General features: G+C 41.6%; 1 protein-coding gene across 21 annotated transcripts in view; it reads right to left on the reverse strand.

Annotated features, from left to right (window-relative positions):
* Positions 1–20,985, reverse strand: part of FRMD3 (FERM domain containing 3) — a 396,931-nt gene that overhangs the window by 124,730 nt on the left and 251,216 nt on the right. For all 21 annotated transcript variants that reach the window (XM_055578891.1, XM_055578904.1, XM_055578895.1 and 18 more), the window contains 2 exons: positions 6,587–6,665; positions 863–960 (listed from right to left, as the gene is read on the reverse strand). In XM_055578891.1, coding sequence (XP_055434866.1) covers positions 863–960; positions 6,587–6,665 — 177 coding nt within the window. The remainder of the gene's footprint in view (positions 1–862; positions 961–6,586; positions 6,666–20,985) is intronic.

Raw genomic sequence — 20,985 nt, forward strand, 5'->3', positions numbered from 1 at the left:
CCTTGGGTCCTGGAGACTGCCTTCCCTCCAACAACTTTTTCTTACTGGTAGAAACAAATGAAAACCAACCTTGGGTCCTAAGTGTCTGCCACTTCCCACTAAGTGTTTGTCACTTCCCTCGGGGGCCTGTTCAACCCTGAGACTAAGTCTCATGAAGTCATCATGCAGCAGTGAAGGAGGTATGACCACCTCTTTCAATATATGAAGACATTAAAGCTTAAAGAGTTTAAATCACTTGTCTGTGGTGAAATAACCAGGAAATGGGAATTCAGGCTCAAACTGAGAAATGACAGACTGTGAGCCTGGGGTTCTCCTCACCACACTATGTGACTGTTGTAAAGGTGAAGAATTAGATATGGTACACATATATATACACATACTACACATGTGGATATACCTGTATAAATGCCTTGACATTTCATCAAGGCATTCATCAAAGGTTTGAAATGACACCTGTTTGACACCTGCCTTCCTGGACACAGATCGCCCGCTCAATATACCCAGCATACCCCACACTTGGTGTTTGGAGCTCAGGGCATAGAAGATCCCATAATCCTTCAGAGCTTCTTATAAAGTCATGCATTCTGTCCCCTTCAAAACAGAGACTCTGAGCTCTCCCTTGGGGCCTTGAGGACTCTGTTCATGCAGAGGCCCCTGGGACCACAACAACCCACCTTCCACCAGGACCCCAGGGGCTTGGGAGGGAAGGAGGGGGGCTCCACTGCTGACCACCCAGCCCTGACTGGCCTCCAACCATGGCACGGACAGGATGAGCACAGGCTGGGGAGGAGAGAGGCTCTGAACAGCCGAAGCTCTGCTGTCCCGTACAACGGTGGGGATGGGCAGCTGGGCCCACACTTACCTTGAACGATACAAGCACCCAGGTAGGCAGCATCTGAAAAGGAGCAGAGCAGTCGACCATGGAAAATATCTCTTTTAATTTGCAGGTACAAAAGATATCTGCAATGAAAAAGGAGAAAGAGTTGCCATAAGTTTTGGCTGAGGTCTGGAAGAAGCAGAAGGATTGTGTATCTTTCATCCACCTGGGTCACCAGAACCCTACCTGCGTTGCTTGGAGGGCAAGCAGAGGAAAACTGGGAGGGGCCCCCAGAGTTCGGAAAACTTGAAGTGTCTGCAGCCACTTCCAAGAGAGACGGGAAGGACAGAGGAGAGCCACGGGGCCTAGCTGCCACCGTCCCTGGGAGAAAAGTCCCACACAATGACAACCACAGCCGCCCTCGCCCCCACCGGCACCTCAGTACAGGCTGCCCGAGCTCTTGGTGGAATGAGGAGTCAGGAAACACACCCAGTCTTACAGAGACTAGTCCCACTCAATCAACCTCGAAAAGACGTGGTTACAAGGCCAGGAAGCCAGCTTATTCTCAGTGAGAGCTGTCATCTGTTTAGTATCCTCTCCTGCCATCTTCTCCAGGTCAGACAAACCTGATTCTGAGTGACAGGGGCTGGGGTGAGGGGTCGAGGAGCAGAGGACAGAAGGTGCTGGCTCCCGTGGAAGGGTCAGCACCGTGCAGCTCCAGCATCCAGAGACTCATTGAGAGGTAAAATCCTTTGAATTTTAATGTTGCAGCAAACTCTATTTTTGAAAACACTGTAGCGCCAAACAAAAAAAATATGCCTGGCTCAATTCAGCTGGGGATGGGTGGGGGCGGGGTGTCAGCTTGCCACTCCTAGCTCAGGTCATGTCACCACTGTCTCCTCTGTTCCTCCACGCCAATTATGCCCTCTTCAGATCTCCTCCTATTTCTTAGCTGGATTGATTCTTTCATTGAAGGGTCAGGCCTAGGGTCCTTATCTCTGACTAAAGTAACTTTACAGACGTGTGCAGATTCTTTCTGCTTATTCTACAGTTTAAGTCGCAGAGATCAATCTTTTTCTTCTTTCCAGGTTCCTGAGGCCAGGTGGGGGCAGCACCCCATTGGTCCCAGTCACTACCTCCAGAGCTCAAATAATCTCATCTTTTACTCAGGCTGAAGCTGAAGCTCTAGTACTTTGGCCACTTGATGCGAACAGCCGACTCACTGGAAAAGTCCCTGATGCTAGGAAAGATTGAGGGCAGAAGGAGAAGAGGGCATCAGAGGATGAGATGGCTGGATGGCATCAATGATACAATGGACACGAACTTGGGCAAACTCCAGGAGATGGTGAGAGACAGGGAGGTTTGGCGTGTTGCAGTCCATGGCATCGCGGAGTCAGACATGACTGAGCAACTGAATAACAACAAAGCAGCTTCATGCACAACCCCACTTAGAGAGCCTGCCTAAAGTGCTCAGATCATTCAGGTGCTGCCAGCCCACCTAGTCCCATCCCAGAGCACTGGAGCTCACCATCTCCTGACACAGGGATGCACTGATGGGTTCAGTGGCTCCCTGGAGGTTCCATCTGATGAATCTTCATCTCACACCTGCTTTAGGCCATGACAGTGCTAGGCACTGGGGACACAGTGGAGACTCAAATGACACTTTCTGTCCCCAGCTTTGTATGGAATTGTGTGCAGGGCATAAAGGTAGTCCCTAATAAATTTCCTGTCTGGGTTACTGTGAATTTTGTCAAAGGACCCGTTTTGTCAAGGACCCAGAGTATCTCCCTAAACTGACACCTTTCACACTTTAGTGAGCTTGTGAATTACCCAGAGATCCTGTTAGAATGTGGATTCTGGTTCAGTAGGTCTGGGTGAGGCCCAAGAGTCTATATTTTCAACAAGCTCCCTGGTGATGCTGAGATGCAGGCGTATGGACCACACTTGAGTAAAAAGGTTCTAAACAGAGGTTCTCATCCTGACTGCACATCAGAATTACATGGGGGAGCTTTTAGACAATACCAACATGGATCCTACCCAGACCTAATTAAATCAGAATCTTGTTCCTCACCAAAACGTGTACATGAGTTTTCATAGCCGCATTCTTCATCATAGCAAAGCCGAATGCCCATCAACTTATGAAAGGATAAAGAAAAGTGGTATATCCATATAATGGAATATTATTGACTCATAAAAGGAAGGAAGTACCTACTGATTCCTGCTACAACAGGGATGAAAGTTGAAAACATTAAGCTAAGTGAAAAGTCAGACATAAAAGGTGTATGGACCACATATTGTATGATTCCATTTGTATAAAATTTTCACAATAGACCAATCTACAGAGACAGAAATGTAGCTTCATAACTGCCAGGGGCTGAGGGGAGGGGAGAACGGGAAGGACGGCTTGAGTACTCGGTTTGCTGCTGGGGTGATAACAATGTTCTGGAAGGGGATCACAGTGATGGTGACGCAACCCTGGGAACATACCAACCCCCTGACCTGTATGCTCTAATGTCTACCTGAGGGAACTAATGCTTTTGAAAATCCAATTGCCTTGGAGTGGTGGTTCTTGCAGGAGGGCATGGCAACCCACTCCAGTATTCTTGCCTAGAGAATCCCCATGGACAGAGGAGCCTGGTGGGCTGTAGTCCATGGGGTTGCAAAGAGTTGGACACGACTGAGTCACTAAGCACAGCACAGCACAGCCGTTCTTAAATTTTAACCTGCTTTACAATTACCTGCAAAGTCACTTCAGTTGTGTCTGACTCTCTGAGACCCTGTGGACCATAGCTTGCCAAGCTCCTCTGTCCATGGGATTCTCCATGCAAGAACACTGGACTGGGTTTCCATTTCCTTCTCCAACGATTACCTGGAGTGCTTATGAAAATACAGATTGCAGGACCCCATCCCAGGCCTGGGGCAGAGACCAAGTTCCCAGGTGACACTGTTGCTGTTAATCCAGTGACCTGACTTTGAGGACCAAGGCCCTTGACTATTTAGAATACCAGGGTTGTACAAATACTTAAGATGATGAAATCTTTCTTAAAGATTTTAAACCACCAGGCTGAATGCCATCAAGTTTCTTTGCTACATGCTGTATGTATGCATTAAACAAAAAGCATTCCATTCCACGTTTTGCTGAGTTTAGCAGTGGAAAATGGTTTCAAATAAATATTCACTCATAAATGAGAGGTTTGGGTTCTGATCCCATAACTCAAATATTGAGTCTGATGAAAGCTTCCTGAAAAAGAAAATCAGCTTTCACAACAGCTGAGATTGGGTCCTTACTCAAATTAGCAAACTCTAGAAATAATCATGGATTATTATGGGTTCCACATAATCCACTGAGCCTTGCAAATGGCTTCAGGTTCAGATACTCATTTTTTAATGTAACAGTCACCAAAAAACAAAAATAATAATGCATTTACATTTAGTCTCACCCCTCCCTGCATGAAAAAATTAAGCAATGAAAACACAAGAGGATCGGGGTCACACATTATTATGTTACCATTGATGATACACTTCTCCATCTAGTATGAATTTAAAGATGGTTCTTACCAAAACATTTTAAGGCAATATGCTTTTATTACACTCAATTGTATATAGCATTTACCTAAAGCCCTAGAAATCTAAAAGATTGTAAGGTGACTGTGTAAATGGAGAGATAAAAAGGTTAAAAAATGATTTCAAATGTCCTTCTTGCTGAGTATTCTTGTTGTTTTGCTCTTGTAAAACTGCTTTTCTTTCTCAGTGTTTATTTACACCTAAGCCTGGTCATAAATGTGATCTTAGCTTCTCATTTATTAACTTCTTCTTAAATTTTAGATTAACTTATGATAAAATAACTTATCAAACAAGAAAAACTAAACTCTTTCGAGATAGGGTTTAAACATAAGTATCTGAGTCATTCCATAGTTTGCAGATTCCTTTCAAATTCTAAGGACAGTGTTAACTCAGAAAAGCCCATTTCTGCCTGTGCAAGGACACAGTATTATCTTAATTTCCATCAGAGACATAAAAATGTTCCACTATTAATACCTTAGCTATTCAGACAAAAGTAGGAAAATGCTAGCAAATTTAACTGAGAGGGATTTAACTGGAGTTAGTAACTAAAACTTAGTACCCTTTTACTTTCAAAAGGGGCTTTTCTCAACATCAACAACAAAAAACACATCCTTAATTTATATTGTGACACATATTCAGTTTTTATCCTCCAGAAAAGATTTTAAAGAAAACAAGTGACAAAAGTGAGCCATTTTGGCCCCCTGATGAAATAATGCCTGGCATGAGTATTTGATTTGATCTTCCTAATTACACTGTTAGCACCCAGAGGGGAGGACAAATATCTCCAAATATGTCTCTCTCTCTCTATTGATTTAAGTAGCTCATACAGCCCTTGCAGATAGCAGAACTGAGGAAGAACTTAACAAATAAATGATTAAATTTTTCAAGCCAAAAGCAGGCTGAAGCCACATACAATTTGATTATATTTGCATGAAATGTCCAAAACAGGTAAACCCATAGAGACAGAAAGCAGATGAGTGGTTTCCTGTGCCAGGGGGATGAGAGAGTGAGTAGTAACTGCTCATGGGTATGAGCTTTCTGGGGGTCAGGGGGATGAAGACATGCTCTGGAACTAGATAATGGTGATGGTTGCCCAACATGTTGAATGTGCTTAATGGCACTGAATTGTACACTTTGAAACAACAAAAAATAATTTGTTACGTGAATTTTATCTTAATTTTTAAAAAAAGGCAGGCCAGATTGCAAAATGCCAACCACCACTTACAATGTCCATCATCTCCTTTCCCCTGCATACCCTGCCCCACCCCTAAGCACAAACCTCCGCCAATGGCTGTGCACAAATTACTAATAGAGAAAGGCTCCCTTCCAATGTCACCCTTTGCCACTATGGTAGAGCCTGACTGGCCCCTCATGGATAATAAGATGGTACAACCCCCAAGAACCCTACATGTGCCTCTGCACACAATGATCAGGGCCAACTGCCTTTGCTTTTCTTCTGCGCTTGGACCCACACAGATTATTCTAAGAGAAGACTAGATGCAAAGACTTTTTGCAGTCATCAAATTAAAGCCTCATTAAGAACTAAGCATCAAATCAAAGCCTCATTAAGAACTAAGCACTAAGAGCATGGGCTCTTCTTTATCCACCGAGTAGGCCCTCCTGGGACCCTGCTCAGTGGCACTGCCAAGGCTGCTTGTGGAACCTCCAGAAAGTACACTATTTGCGCGTGGCCGTGGCAGAAGGAGACAAGAAGTGGGGGGAGGCCCAAGAACTAGAAAATGCAAATAGCTGGGCTGAGAACACTCTACAAGGAGAGGGTAGCTGGCTCCACGGTTGGTTTAGCAAGTGGAATGTGGGATGACAAACATTCCATTCTGTCAAGGGATCTTTTCCCTTCCAGAAAATCTTAGATCCCCAGGATAAGTCCCAGGGGCTGCACTAGCTATGAATTTGCCCATATCCTAAAGACAGTCATCTTCTGTTTATTTTTAGCAACCCACTGTCAGATGTTTTCAGGGAGCAGCTCCTCCTTATCCCCACTGCTTTTTTGCACAGTTAATTACACTCCTAATGACAACGGTTTGAAAAATCCCAAGACAATTAAGTGCAAGAGAAACAATGCCAAGCCAAATACTGAGCTGAGGCGCCTGCTTGGTGGAGATGCTCTGCTCTAGGAGGAAGACTCAGCGGCCCTGGCATTGGCTCAAGGGGCACGTTAAACACACAAACAAACAAACAAAATACCTGGTGAGCTCTTCTTTAATCTTCAAGGGTTCATGTGGGTAGAATTTCACTCTAAAGCACATGGTGTATGGTGGATGAGCTGAAACATCATAAAGAAAAAGCATGAGAAAAGCAGCAAAAGACCATGAACTCAAACACACACAGGCGAGTCAGCCATGCAGCCTTCCCTACTCTAGCCTGGGGGGAGTGGAAGGAGGATTTTCTGAAAGAAGAAACAAAGCAACAGTGACCACAAAACTCAATGGAAATGCTTGACAAGACACCTAAAGCAAACTAGGATACAGGCAACCTAGTCGGTCAGTACAGCTTTCCATGTCACGGCTCCTTCCTTCTCTCCAGGCCACAGCTTCAAATAACATTTTCTCTTCCAATTCTTTCCACTCTCTTCTGACACATACACTGTTCCTAAGTACCACTCAGGATTTTGGCCTAGTGAAATATTTTTTTAGCCTGTGAGATGGAAAAATGTCACCAGACATGACTAGTTTTCCCAAAGTGATAGTGCCTGTGAACTAAAATCAAGATTCTTAAAATGCAGTCTGCCATGTACAGATTCTACTCTGTATAATTTTAGTATTATTTTAGTGTTATCTATCAATGAGGCAGTTGCTTGAACGAAAAGAAACACTTTTATAACTTCTTGCTTTGTCTGAATCAAGATGGCTATATGTAGACTGAAATTCTGGTTGAGGTTTGTTGATTCTGGAATGTACTAATTGCATTAAAACATCCAGAACTCAATAAGCTCCCAAGGGGATTCTATAGGATTTCTGATACCTTTAATTATAAGACCACTGTTGACTTGCAATATTAACCTAATAAATGCACACAAGTATAGAAAGATACATTCAGATTTCAGTTCATATACAAAATGAGCATCTTAAAATCAAAGAAGTATGATGAGTAGTAGTATTATTTCTATGGACCTGACATTATTATTTGTCTCTGAATCATTATGGTGCTTGAGATCATCTCTGAGTCTACATCCAAATGTGACTATGAAATAGCACTCTCTTCTGTCTCAAATCTTCTTTCATAATAAGCAGGGGTTAAATCACCAGTCAATTCTATAACGTCTGGGACTATTCTGTATGTAGACAAATTCTTTATGTAGAAAGGACTATCAGCATCAAAAATGAATGTATAATGAGGATAATTTAATCTGGAAAATAATTATTTAAAACAGTTTGAAAGAAAGCATCCAATTCCCAGGAAAACATAGCAGCATCTTGCTGGATATCTCAGCAAAGAAAAACTGATTAAAAATACAGACGCGCACACACAGGTGTCAGAACCCTTTACTCAATGCTCCACTTCTCCACCAGAAACTAGCAAATTTCTTAACTGAGTTGTTTGACTTAACTGTTTCTTAACTGACCGTGTGTTCCCTACATTTAAGAAAGGGAGCATTTTTCTGGAGCACGAGGGGAAAATGTACACCTCTTATACAGCAAAAAATGAAGAAAAACACAAATGGATTCTTAAGTCATTCATCTTTTACAATATCTAGAAACTCAGTTTTGATTCAAAATATTTTATCTTCACACATTCCCCAGGTTTTTTTCAATTGTTTATATCATCTCTAAAAAATGAAAACTAATAGTGTTTTAATGATAAAATGTGTCCTTAATAGAAAGATTGAGACAGTTGTTATACAAGCAACAGAACAAAAAAGAAAGCAGCATTAAAAAAAAAGGCTTTTTCTCTTTTCTTTCTTCCTCCTTTTATTAAAGTCCTCAAAATTAATACATGTTTAAGCACAACCAATGAAGCTAGACAGACAGATGATAGAGAGATGAAAGACAGATAGATGGATACTGATAGACAGACAGATGAGCCTTCCCCTTTCACTTTCCTTCACTTTTGTCTCCATTCCTGCCCTTTCTGTCCTCCAGCTCCCCACCCCACCCCAGATTCTCCAACCACTGTTAACCACCACTTCCTCTCTATGCTTCTCCACTTTTGCCATCCTTACACATGATTACACACATAAGTAATTTTTAAATTTATTCTCACAAAATGAGATCATACTACATATGTTTCTCTTATTTCATTCAACTATCTTGCCCATCCATCTAGGACATTAGGTACAGATCTAACTCACTGTCTATAACAACTGCATAATAGTTCATATGATACACTAGAATTTACTCCTCTATTCTTTTTTAATTATTCAGGTTGTTCCAACATTACAATACATGCATTCTATAATGTATACCATGTATATTATTGATATATATAATAGTGAGTTATATCATTAAATGCAAGTGTTTTTATTCCATATATCATTAACTATTTCATATATTATTAAATATATATATTTTAATATAGATTCCCAATATTTGAATTTGGGGGAATAAAATCAGCTGACTGAAGGCAAATAGAGAAAAGGAGGCTCACAGAAGGTAGACCCAAATGACAGCTGCCATTTTCTCTTCTACCTGGTCAGTGTATTTCCTTGCCATGCCCTAGGCTGGCTTCAATAGGTATCTGAGCTCATTGGATACAAACAGGGATTTGCACTCCTCCTAAGGGACCACGCAGTGAGGCTCAGAGGCAGTCCCCAGGCAGCCATCTTTGAATTCCATGACTGTAGGCAAGCCTTTCAGCCATCCTTGTTCCAAGACCTGAGGCTTCAGAATGATCTAATGCTTCTTCCACATGGAGAGCCCTTCCATTATTTGAAGACACAGCTCAAGGTCCTTCTGAGCCTTTTCTAAAATAAGCATCCTGAGGGATTTGCCTGGTGGTCCAGGGGTTAAGAATTTGCTTTCCAATGCAAGGGATGTGAGTTCTATCCCTGGTCAGGGAACCAAGATTCCCACATGCTGTGGGGCAACTAAGCGTGCACACCACAACTAGAGAGCCCACCAACCACAACTACTGTGCCCACATGCCACAGCTAGAGGAGCTGGCACACTGCAATAAAAAGCTCACACTGCCAAAAAATTAATACAAATAAAATAAATATCCCCAGTTCTTGTAACTGCTCCTCACATGGGACTTTTGAGTGCCCTCACCCTGGATATATTCCTGCCCCCTCTGTGCTTCCTCCAGCCTGGAGCCCCAGCAGTTGCCAGAGCTGCTCAGGTGAGGGGACCATCACAGGCTTCACTTTGAACATAACTGTTGCTCCCTATCAACAGCCTCCTCTCAGTGCTGATTCACTCTGAGTTTACAGCAGACCAACAGCTGTAATTCTTTTCATATATGTTGCTGCTAAGTCAGATAGAAAAAGTCACTAAGCTCCTGCCATCTCCCCCTCCATTTTCTGGGATGTGATCATGGAAGAAATTCATACAAGGTTCCAGTGGTAGGCTCACCACTAGACCCCTTATCAGAGAAGGGATGCCAAGCAGCTAGCAGAAAAATCAGGAGGTGGAATTTTTCTTGTTTTTTAATAATTTTATTTATTTAATTTTTGACCGGGTTGGGTCTTCAGGCTTTTCTCTAGTTATGGAGAGCAGGGGCTGCTCTCTAGTTGTGGTGCTAGCTTCTCATTGCAGAGGCTTCTCTTGTTGCAGAGTGCAGGCTCTAGGGTGCTTAGGCTTTAGTCGTTGCCACTCCTGGGCTCTAGAGCACAGGCTCAATAGTTTCGATGCACAGGCTTAGTTGCTTTATAGCATACGGGATCTTCCCAGATCAGGGATAGAACCTGTGTCTCTTGCATTGGCAGGTGGATTCTTTACCATTAAACCACCAGGGAAGCCTAGAGGCAGCACTTTTCAAGTCTGAAATTTTCTACCCGTTTTCTTCTACCATCATATATACCCCTACTGTGGTCTCATATTGATCCAGCATCGCTGGCCCTGTGTGGCCAACAAAAGAAAAAAAATTTCCTATAGGTTAAAAGAGTGCGTGATCTTGACATAATGAACCACAGGTAGTAGCAGGCTTCTCCTTAAAGAACACACTGAAGGCTGTGGATGCAAAATTATATTATAGAGCAAGAAGTAAAGCTAAGGAATGCTCCTTCGCAGGGCTGGAAGAAGCTGAAAAGATAAATAATTTCCCCCTAAAATGTTGATGACAAGATTTATGAGGGTTTGGACCCTTATGTCTTATTCAGCTTTCCAGCCTCAGAGTTGCTTATTGATAAAGGATTAGTTCTCTCCCTGTCTAGATGAATTAATGAATGATGGTGCCCGACCTCTGAGGCAGATGTTAAGGCAAACAGCCAAGTGCTGCTATCACATTCATCCCGCTAGAACACTGGTCTAGAAGGTCCACAGTCTGAGTCACTACAGCAATTTCCAGGATTTCTATTTTGAAAAATCTCAGGTCCTACAAATCAATCTCTGCCCTTCAACAGCTGGAACAGATTCAGGGACTCTAGAGTTGGTTACAATAGCTACTTCTAGTGGGGGGATTAATTAAAATCAACAAAAAATTTGAGTACCTCCTAGGTATCAGGCACAGGTTTAGAGACAAACAAAAAATTCTATCTTCATGGAAGACACATTCTAGTGGGATAAACAGATATAAAATGAAAATAAATAAATGAAATATGTAGGACATTTGAAGCTCATAACTGCTATGGAGAAGAATAAAGAATCCCATCCCTGTTACCTTTTCTCATCTCCACACAAGCAAATCCACCAACCTAAGTGCAATTCTCTTTATTACCTTCTAGAAAATTAAACAAGGGGAGAAATACATTTATGTAAAATTTTAAAGCATTAAACCCAAATGTGTTGGCAGTGGTTTAGGGTCAAAAGCTCAGCTTTGGAGCACTGGCAGATACCCCACCAGTTGCATAAATGCTGGAAAAGGAGCTTTTCCAGGCTCCAGCTGACAGCTGGCATGTGCTCCCTGGGACTAGTCTAAGGTCAAAATCCTCTTGTGGAGATAAGCCCACTCCCTTCGTCTAGCAGCTCAGTCTCTCTGCTATTCCAGCTTCCATGCCTTATTCTTAAGCTACAGAGAAAGAGGAATAGGGCAAAAGATGACACTTATCTGTCCAAACATTTGGTTCAGAAGTGGAATTGGAAATGTCTGATGAAGGAGCTATCTATAGAGCAAGAAATACCCAACACAGAGGTAACATGCAGGCAGTAACACCTACGCTCTGCTCAGGGCCCTTCTCTGACAGTGTCATCATGAAGAGCCACTATGTGGCTTTACTAGATGGGGCACCCCGCAGGGGACAACACCCTCGTTCACTTCTACTGTGGTACTAAGGCTCTGGCATCAGTGATAGAAGCACACAGGATGACGGGAAACCCAAGCCCACCAGGAGCGCTCAAACCTCAAGAGAGACTTCAGTGATCTTAAGCAAGACACTTAACATCTCTGTTTCCTGCTTTGGAAGAGGGAACAACACCAGGGGGCATGTCAGCCTCCCCAGAGGTGTTTGGACAGATCCAACGGGTTCTTGGTACTACACACACATGGCACAACATCCCAAAAAACAGAAGTTCACATTTAGGTAAGCACTCCTAACAGAAGAACAGAAGGGAAAGGAAGGCTGGATATGGGAGGGAAGAGGAGAAGACGGAATTGCACTTAAGTCAACAGCTGAAAAGCATTTGCTCAGCCATGTAAGTGCTAAAAATGAGAACATCACTGAGGAGCAGAGTAGGGAAAAATGTAAAAATCCACTTTAAAATGCCAGGAGCAAGTAATTGCCCCAAGAACAGCAGGGCTCCTCTGGCACAGCCCTTTGTTATCTGCCAGATAAAGGCTGGGGAAGCCAAGTGCTACCGCAGGGAAGCTCAGGGCCCCCTTTTTTGCATCAGCAGATCCCAGGGTATTGTCATTTGGGTGGTTTGTTAACAGTGAGAACACGGGGAGAGGAACAGCCGTTTATAAAGCAGAGACAGACTTCCTCATCTCCACTTTGAGATCTTGCCCAGAAATGGGGATAGGGATAAGAAACGATTAGGTGAGCAGCCTCCTCAGTGAAAATGGAAATTAAAAAAAAAAAAGACTTTCTATTTTTAATCAGCATGCAAACACATTAAGTCGCTTCAGTCATGTTCGACTCTGTGTGACCCTATGGAGTATAGCCTGCCAGACTCCTCTGTCCATGGGATTCTCCAGGCAAGAATATTGGAGTGGGCTGCCATTCCCATCTCCAGGGATTTTTAACCAGTAACCATCCTCAAATCTTGTAAAAACAAATAGGTGAAACTTTTTTTTTGGCTGGTCAAACATCCCTCAGCAATTTTTCTTAAAATACAGTGGTCTTCCTCCAATCATTACAAAGAACAATAGAAAAACATAACTTTGGGAACATCCATATAAACTCGTGATCCTTCTCATGCACATTCTGGTTGACAGCTATGAACTAGTACCCCCCCCACCCCCCACCCTCCCCGCACCGCCAACTCCTTTCAACAGCAGATAAGCATAGCGCCCATGGCTCCAGCAGGCATTTGTCAGGACAGTACTTATACCTAGAATATATCTCTCATGCCTCCCTCTGGGACTCTTGATAAAAGAAGTGTGATCCGATACTGGATGCTTGGGGCTGGTACACTGGGACGACCCAGAGGAGGGTTCAGGATGGGGAACACATGTATACCTGTGGCGGATTCATTTCGATATTTGGCAAAACCAATACAATATTGTAAAGTTTAAAAATAAAATAAAATTAAAAAAAAAAAGTGTGATCAATTTTTCAGACTTTCAGACTCTGGAAAAACCACTGCAAAGGGTTTGGTGTTGCAGAAAGGACTCCTAGCACTGCAAGTAAGAAAGAGGCTTACTTTCCAAAGGACCTCAAGCAGGCATCAGGGGTCCTTGGCCTGTTCAGCACAACTGACACCTTTTTATTTCTAACCAAAAGTCCCTCCCAGGTCCTTTCACGGGCTTTAGCTTGAGAGCTGAGGGCCACCCCCCACCTCTCCATTGGGCAGCAGTGCAAATGGACCCTGATGAGCCACGTTCGGTGATGAAATAGCTCGGGAGCACACGCTCTTTCTGTGCATGTGGAAAAAGACGTTGCACGCCAAAAGGGCAAAGCATTACTCATAATGAACTGTAACTCTCTTGCGGTATGATAAAATGAACCAGCCACAGAGAACTGCTCTCTTAACAACTGCTCTCTTCTAGTTGGAAATGATTATTACCATTAAGCGACAACTGTTAACTATCATCATCAACGGCACAGATAATCCCTCCATCCCTCTTTGACTGAAATGACAAGCAGCAGCCTCCAAGATGTTTCTGGTATTGCACCTCCTCTACTTCCAAAGCAGAGATTAAAAACAACGTTTCTTCGACTCATCTTCCTCCTGTTATAGCTCTCTCTTATGTTTCAATCACACACACACACACACACACACACACACAGGTACAGGCATATCCACACACCCACACGTGCATGGGGAAAATGAAGTCACCCTCTAAGCACTCTTTTAGGGGACACTGGAGTGCTGAGCAGCTGCCTCACAAATACGTGTCCTTGGAATTCTCTGACCGCCTATGCTGTACAGGAGAAGCTCCATCAGGGACTTTGATATTCAACATGCCTAATCTCAAGTTCACCATTTGAACAAATTGCTATAAACTTAAAACTCTCAACTTTCATTTCCTCATCTGCAAAATGGGGATAAGAACGCAACCAACCACCTAAAGTAAAGATCTGTGAAATTTTTCTATAAAGGATAAGAGAGTAAATATTTTTCACTTTGTGGGCATCAGGGCAGCTATCTCAAATACTTCCATCAGTTGTTGAAGGGTGGAAGCGACCACAGACGTGATAAAAACGGCATGATGTGTTTTAATAAAACACTGAAATCTGAATTTAATACACTTTTCATGTCACAAAATAACATTCTTTCCTTCTGACCATTTAAAAATATGAAACCTACACCCAGCCTATGGCCATACAAAACCAGATAGCAGGTTGGGTCTGGCCCAGGGGTCCTGTTAACAGAGACCATGATGAGGATGACACAAGTTCATACGGTAGAGTGCCCAGCAGACTGCCTGAGACCTTCACTCTCAACCCAGAGGAGTTACTATCACCCTAGAAGTTGAAGAAGAAACCCATGTGGATGTGGTAGACTCCTTTAACTTGACCTAAGTCATATATCTTGGTTCAAAGGGTGAGAGGGGGACTGTCATTTTTCAGGAAGGAGTGGGGATGAAATACTCATGAAATAGGTGCCCAGATGAAGAGATATTTGGCAGTTCTTCTAAAGAGGAACTTTGCTGCCTGGGACAAGGGTGTAGTGACCTGAGAATTTCAGCCAAAAAAAGTTAGTAAAAGTACATGAAACTGAAGGCAGGAGATCCAGGTGCCTGCTTGCTGCAGATGTTGTGTAACTCACTGATCCCTCAGGAGTAATGTTGGTTGGTATAAATCAACTAGTAATAATAATAATTATCATTATAACAGCAAAATTAAAAATTATTTATGTAACCTGGTACTGAGGTGTTTTTTCTTACCACAAAAATGCATCTAAAAATGAGGCATTATAAAGTATTTCCTGCCAAAGGGAAACAGAAATGAATAGAGCTTTCCTAACCCAGTTGACCCAGATTTGAACCACCTCTAGGATTCACATACCAAGTATGGAATCTCTTGGCCCATCACAGTTATCATTTCAAGTTTTGTGCTGCCAACACATGTAGTTTTGAATCACATCACCCATTATGAAACAACATGGGCACTCCGGAAGGAAAAAGGAAGCCCTGAAAGTATCTCCCTGGTGACATAAAGGCTTCCGCTGGAGGATGCTCCTTTTCCTCCACTTTCTCCATCACTCCTGCCACATTCTCTCTCTCCCATAAGAAGTGCTGGGTCCTCCCCAAAGCCTAACATTGTACTCAATCAAAGTGACATCCATATCACCACCAACCACACTATAAGAATAAGGTTAAAAATTAGAAACCCATGGCTTACCAAATGTGCAAATCAATTAGAACTGTACATTATAAATTTGAGGTATTTTGTCATTACTTTTGTTATCATTATTTCTATCCATGTTGTGAAATAAAGAAAGAACACAATGTGGAAATTATTTATAGGCCCAAACTGCCTATAAATGGACTTTTTCAGAGAAGGATCAAAAAAAGAAATTTTAGATGAAATAGTCAAGCCTGGGAGAAAGAAAGACAGTTGGCCAAACCTACTAAGCTATGACAAGAATAAAAAAAAACCTGCCCCTAAAGCTGGAAAGAAGCATTGGAGAAAAGAAAACTGAAGAGGGCAAAACCAGCCAAAACTAAACCACAGCAGCTGGGGACTTAGTGTTACGCACTTGACTGATGCAATGGCTTTTGTTCAGATGTGTTTTACTTTGCCTTTAAAGAATATGGCAGTTTACATTCTTCTGCCTGATGTCTAAAAGAAGCAGTTTGGTTCTAGACAACAAGCATTTATTATGAACTTACTACTTGCAGAGGCTCGTAGTAAGCCATGGACCAAGTAAAGAAATCTTCCAAACTAAATACTAGGGATTAGATGAGTATATCTATATGCCTGAGGACAACAGGCCAGGTTGCCCCAAAAGATCTAGAGATGGGGCTACAGCCCAAGGGGTGTTTGAAGAAGTAAAATGTTTGAAGTTTTGCTGTCAGAGCATATGATCAAGTTCAATGAAGGATAACACATACACAAAGGAGAAGAAATGAGCCACAAAACAAAATCATTAAGGTTACCCAAACAGTAAATAAGAATGATAAAGGGTGTGGGAGATCTAAATTGGGGTGCTCAGTGTGGTGAGCTGGGTAGTGTAATCCCCAAATTTCATATCAACCTGAAATCCCTGAATGTGACCTCATTTGGAAATAGGTCTTTGAAGATGTAATTAATTAAGATGAGGTCATTCTGGGTTAGCCTGTGTGCATGCCTGCTAAGTCGCTTCAGCTCTGTGCGATGCTACGGACTGTAGCCCACCGGGCTCCTCTGTCCATGGGATTCTCCAGGCAAGAATACTGGAGAGGGTTGGCGTGCCCTTCTCCAGGGGATCTGCTCAGCCCAGGGACTGAACCCAAGTCTTACGTCTTACCACTAGTGCCACCTGGGAAGCCCCATACTGGGTTAGGGTGTGCCCTAAATCCAATGACTGATATCCTTTACAAAAGATGGGGGGGGGGATTAAGATACAGACACAGAGAAACATAAGGAGAAGGCAGTGTGAAAGTGGAGGCAGACACTGGGGTGAGGCAGCCTCAAGCTGAAGAACGAATGCCAAGGCTGGCCAGCGATCTTCAAGAGTGAGAGGAGACTTCAGAGGGAGCATGGCCCTTTTGACACCTTGACCTCAGACTTCTAGCCTTCAGAACTGTGGCAGAATCAATTTCTATTGTTTTAAACCAGCCGTTGTATGGTACTTTGTTTTCGCAGCCTTAGGAACTAATATACTCAGCAAAGGGAATAATTGGAAGAACAGAATTATCATCCAAACGAGTCCCATGACTGGGTATGGACCTGTGGCTGTTCTCCTGTTCCTGACACCAGAGCAAAATCTATGCTTCTGGTGTATGCGTGCATGCAGAGTTTCTCAGTCATGTCCAACTCTTTGCAATCCCAAGGACTGTAGCCCCCCAGGCTCCTCTGTCCATGGAATGTCCAAGGCAAGAATACTGGAGTGGGTTGCTATGCCTTCCTCCAGGGGATCTTCCCAATCCAGGGATCGAACCCACATCTCCTGCATTGGCAGGTGGGTTCTTTACCCCTGAGACACCATGAAATGCTCCTGGTACCCTCTGTCTGAGCTACAGCAGAATAGCTCCCTATTAACAAAATTATATTAGCCCCCAGGACTACTGGAAAACTAAGGAATGATACACAAGCATAAAGTGTCATAAATACTACCAGAAATACAAAGTACAAACCATCTCAGGCTTCCATGAAAAGCAATCATAACTTTGGGGAGGAAGCACCAAAGCTATCAGCCAGCAACTTGACTCAACAGTGTTCTTATGGCTGAACCCAAATCCATGTGTTATTCAGAGGATGGGGTTCTCTGCACCCTGGTATGCATGCAGAAGCCATTTCCAAGAGCCCTTATCCCTTCACAGAGCTTGGTGGCAGCATAGTACCTGGTTTATAGAGCAAGAATACAATTTTAACTCTTCTCCTGGGCTAATTAGGCACCAGCCAGGATTAAGCAGAGAGCCTGTCTAGAAGACTAAGCAGGCTTTCATCTAGGTCTCTATTTCTGCAGTACATGCTTAATGCATAATGCACTTTGATTCTTTTCTTCGTATCTTTACTCCTTTCTTGACTTTTGCATAAAGCTTCCTCTCCTTTTGTTTATGTTCTCTTTTTATTATCAAGTGATATATGAATATATTCTCACTGAAATATCAGAGTAAAATGTAACTATATGTAGTAAGACATGAGGGCCTCACCTCTGTCTACTTCATTCTCTTTCTCAGAGGTAACTACAGTCAGTATACATCTATCTAGTCCGTCTTCTGTGCATTTACATAGTCATATAGATAATATGTATTTATTTCCATATAAATGATCTTTATATTTTCATTTATGATCATTCTATACTTGATATTTAACTTGCTTTTTAAACTGTACAATATATCTAATAAATATTTTGATGTCAATAAAATATGTCTGTTTTTTTCTTTAAATGACTACATGCACTCCACATAATTTATTTAGCCTGGCCAAAACTTCTAGGCTTTTTATTGCTTCCAGTTCCCAGTGTTATAAGCAATACCCTAATGGACACAATGGACATCCTTGCATAATATATACACATGCTGGAATACATTTTGCTTTCAACAGACTCACAGAAATGACCTTGTTGTACCAAGGACATAGGGATTTTTAATCTTGAAAGATACAGCCAAATTTCCCTCCCAGATGGCTTTACCAGTTTATATACTCCCACCAGAAGTGTTACCCTCATCCTCATCGACTGGCTATTATCAATATTTACAATTTTCCTGGGAAAATAAGGGCTTCCCTGGTGACTCAGTGGTAAGGAATCTGGCTTCCACTGTAGGAGACATAAGAGATGCAGGTTTGATCCCCAGGACAGGAAGATCCCCTGGAGGAGGGCATGGAAACCCACTCCAGTATTCTTGCCTGGAGAATCCCATGGACAGAGGAGTCCAGTGGGCTATAGTCCATAGGGTGGCAAAGAGTCAGATACAACTGAAGCGACTGAATAGCAGTATAAAAATATTTTGTTTTAATTTGTATTTTGCTTGTTACTAACGATGTTGAACATCTGTTTATAAGTTTATTGCCCATTTATTTTTATTCCTTCTACGTGTTTTTTTTCACATTTTGCTACTGAGTTTTTCTTTGGGCTTGTAGCATCAGAACTTTTTATATGTAGACTTTTTATAGTCTGCATATTACTACTTTTTATATACTTGACAAATGTTCTTCCCATTATTTTGCTTGTATTTTAATACATTTTATAGTCATTCATCCAATAAATATTTACTGGGAATCTACTCTGTAGAGAAAACAAACCAAATATTCTAGTACAAACACTTAAATTTTGTATAAATTTGTTAGCATTTGCTTTGTTACTTTGGGTTTGATGTTTTCCTTAGGAAATCCTATTTGACTCCATAATTAAAAAAAATACTTCTGATGTGATACACCACATGAACAAAATAAAGAATAAAAATCATATTACCATCTGAATAGATGTAGAAAACTCAAATTCATTTATGATCTTTAAAAAAACTCTCAACAAAGTATGTATAAAGAGAACATACTTCAACACAATAAAGGCCATTTATGACAAGCTACGGATAATAAAAGATGCTTGCTCTTTGGAAGAAAAGCTATGAAAAACCTAGGCAGTATATTAAAAAGCAGAGACATCACTTGCTGACAAAGGTCTATATAGTCAAAGCTGTAGTTTTTTCAGTAGTCATGTATGGATGAGTGAATTGGACCATAAAGAAGACTGAGCGCCAAAGAATGGTTGCTTCCGAAATGTGGTGCTGGAGAAGACTCTTGAGAGGCCCTTGGACAGCAAGGAGATCAAACCAGTTAATCCTAAAGGAAATCAACCCTGAATATTCATTGAAAGGACTGATGCTAAAGCTCCAATACTTTGGCCACCTGATGTGAAGAGCTGACACATTGGAAAAGACTCAAGCTGGGACAGATTGAGGGCAGGAGGATAAGGGGGTGACAGGATGAGATGGCTGGATGGCTTCACTGACTCAGTGGACATGAGTTTGAGCAAACTTTGGGAGACAGTGAGGGACAAGGAAGCCTGGCGTGCTGCAGTCCATGGGTTTGCAAAGAATTGGACACAACTTAGCAACTGAACAGCAACAACAGCTAGTATATTCAACAGTGAAATGCTGAAAGCTCTTCCTTCTAGATCAGGAATGAGACAGGGATGCCCCCTCTTATAACTTTTATTTGACATAGTATTAGAAGTCCTACAACACTAATTAGGCAAGCAAAATAATAAAAGGCATCCAAGTTGGAAAGGAAGAAGTACAACTGTCATTACATTCAGGTGACATGATATTATATAGAGAAAACCCTGAAGACTCCACCAAAAAACTATTAGAACTAATGAATGAATTCATTTGTGTTGCAGGATACAAAATCAATACAGAAAAATCTGTTGTGATTCTATAAATTAATAACAAACTACTGGAAATGGATATTAAGAAAACAATCCCATTTATAGTTGTATCAAAAGAATAAAACACCTAGGAATAAATTTAATCAAGCAAGTGAAAGACTTGTATACTGAAAACTACATGACATTAAGGAAAAAAGTTGAAGGTGACACAAATAAATAGATATTCTGTGCTCATAGATTAGAAAAATTAATATTGTTAAAATATCCATACTACCCAAAACAATCTAGAGATCCAATGCGATTCCTATCAAAATTCCAATGGCATTTTTTAACAGAAAATGTTTAATTTTAAAATTTGTATAGGGCCGCAAAAGACCCCAAATACCCACCCCCCAAAAAATCTTGAGACAGGAGAACAAAGTTGAAGGCATTATGCTCCCTGATTTTAAACTCTATTGCAAAGCTATAATAATCAAAATCATATGGTATTTGCATGAAAACAGACACATGGATCAATGGAACAGAAGAGAGAGCCATAAAATAAATCCACTCATATACAGCCAATTAGTTTATGACAAAGGACTTGAAAATACTCAATGGGAAAAGGACAGTCTCTTCAATAGTGTTAGTTTTATCATAATCTTTGATGCTTAGCAATTGAAATATCACAATTTTTTCAATTATCCTTCTCTATTTTAATAGATTAATAGCAAATCACTTGCTTATTGTATAACCCTCTGTTGTTGTGTAGTTGCTAAGTCATGTCCGACATCCTCTAACAAGGCCAAAAAATAAAGTATTACCAAAAAATAAAATACTCCTAAATTTTTATCTAAACTTCTTATAAATGATTAAATGTATTTAGCTTTTGAATTCATTTGTTATTAATCCCATGCATGATGTGAAGGATGG

Source organism: Bubalus kerabau, chromosome 4, assembly GCF_029407905.1.
Source record: "Bubalus kerabau isolate K-KA32 ecotype Philippines breed swamp buffalo chromosome 4, PCC_UOA_SB_1v2, whole genome shotgun sequence".
NCBI lineage: Eukaryota > Metazoa > Chordata > Mammalia > Artiodactyla > Bovidae > Bubalus > Bubalus kerabau.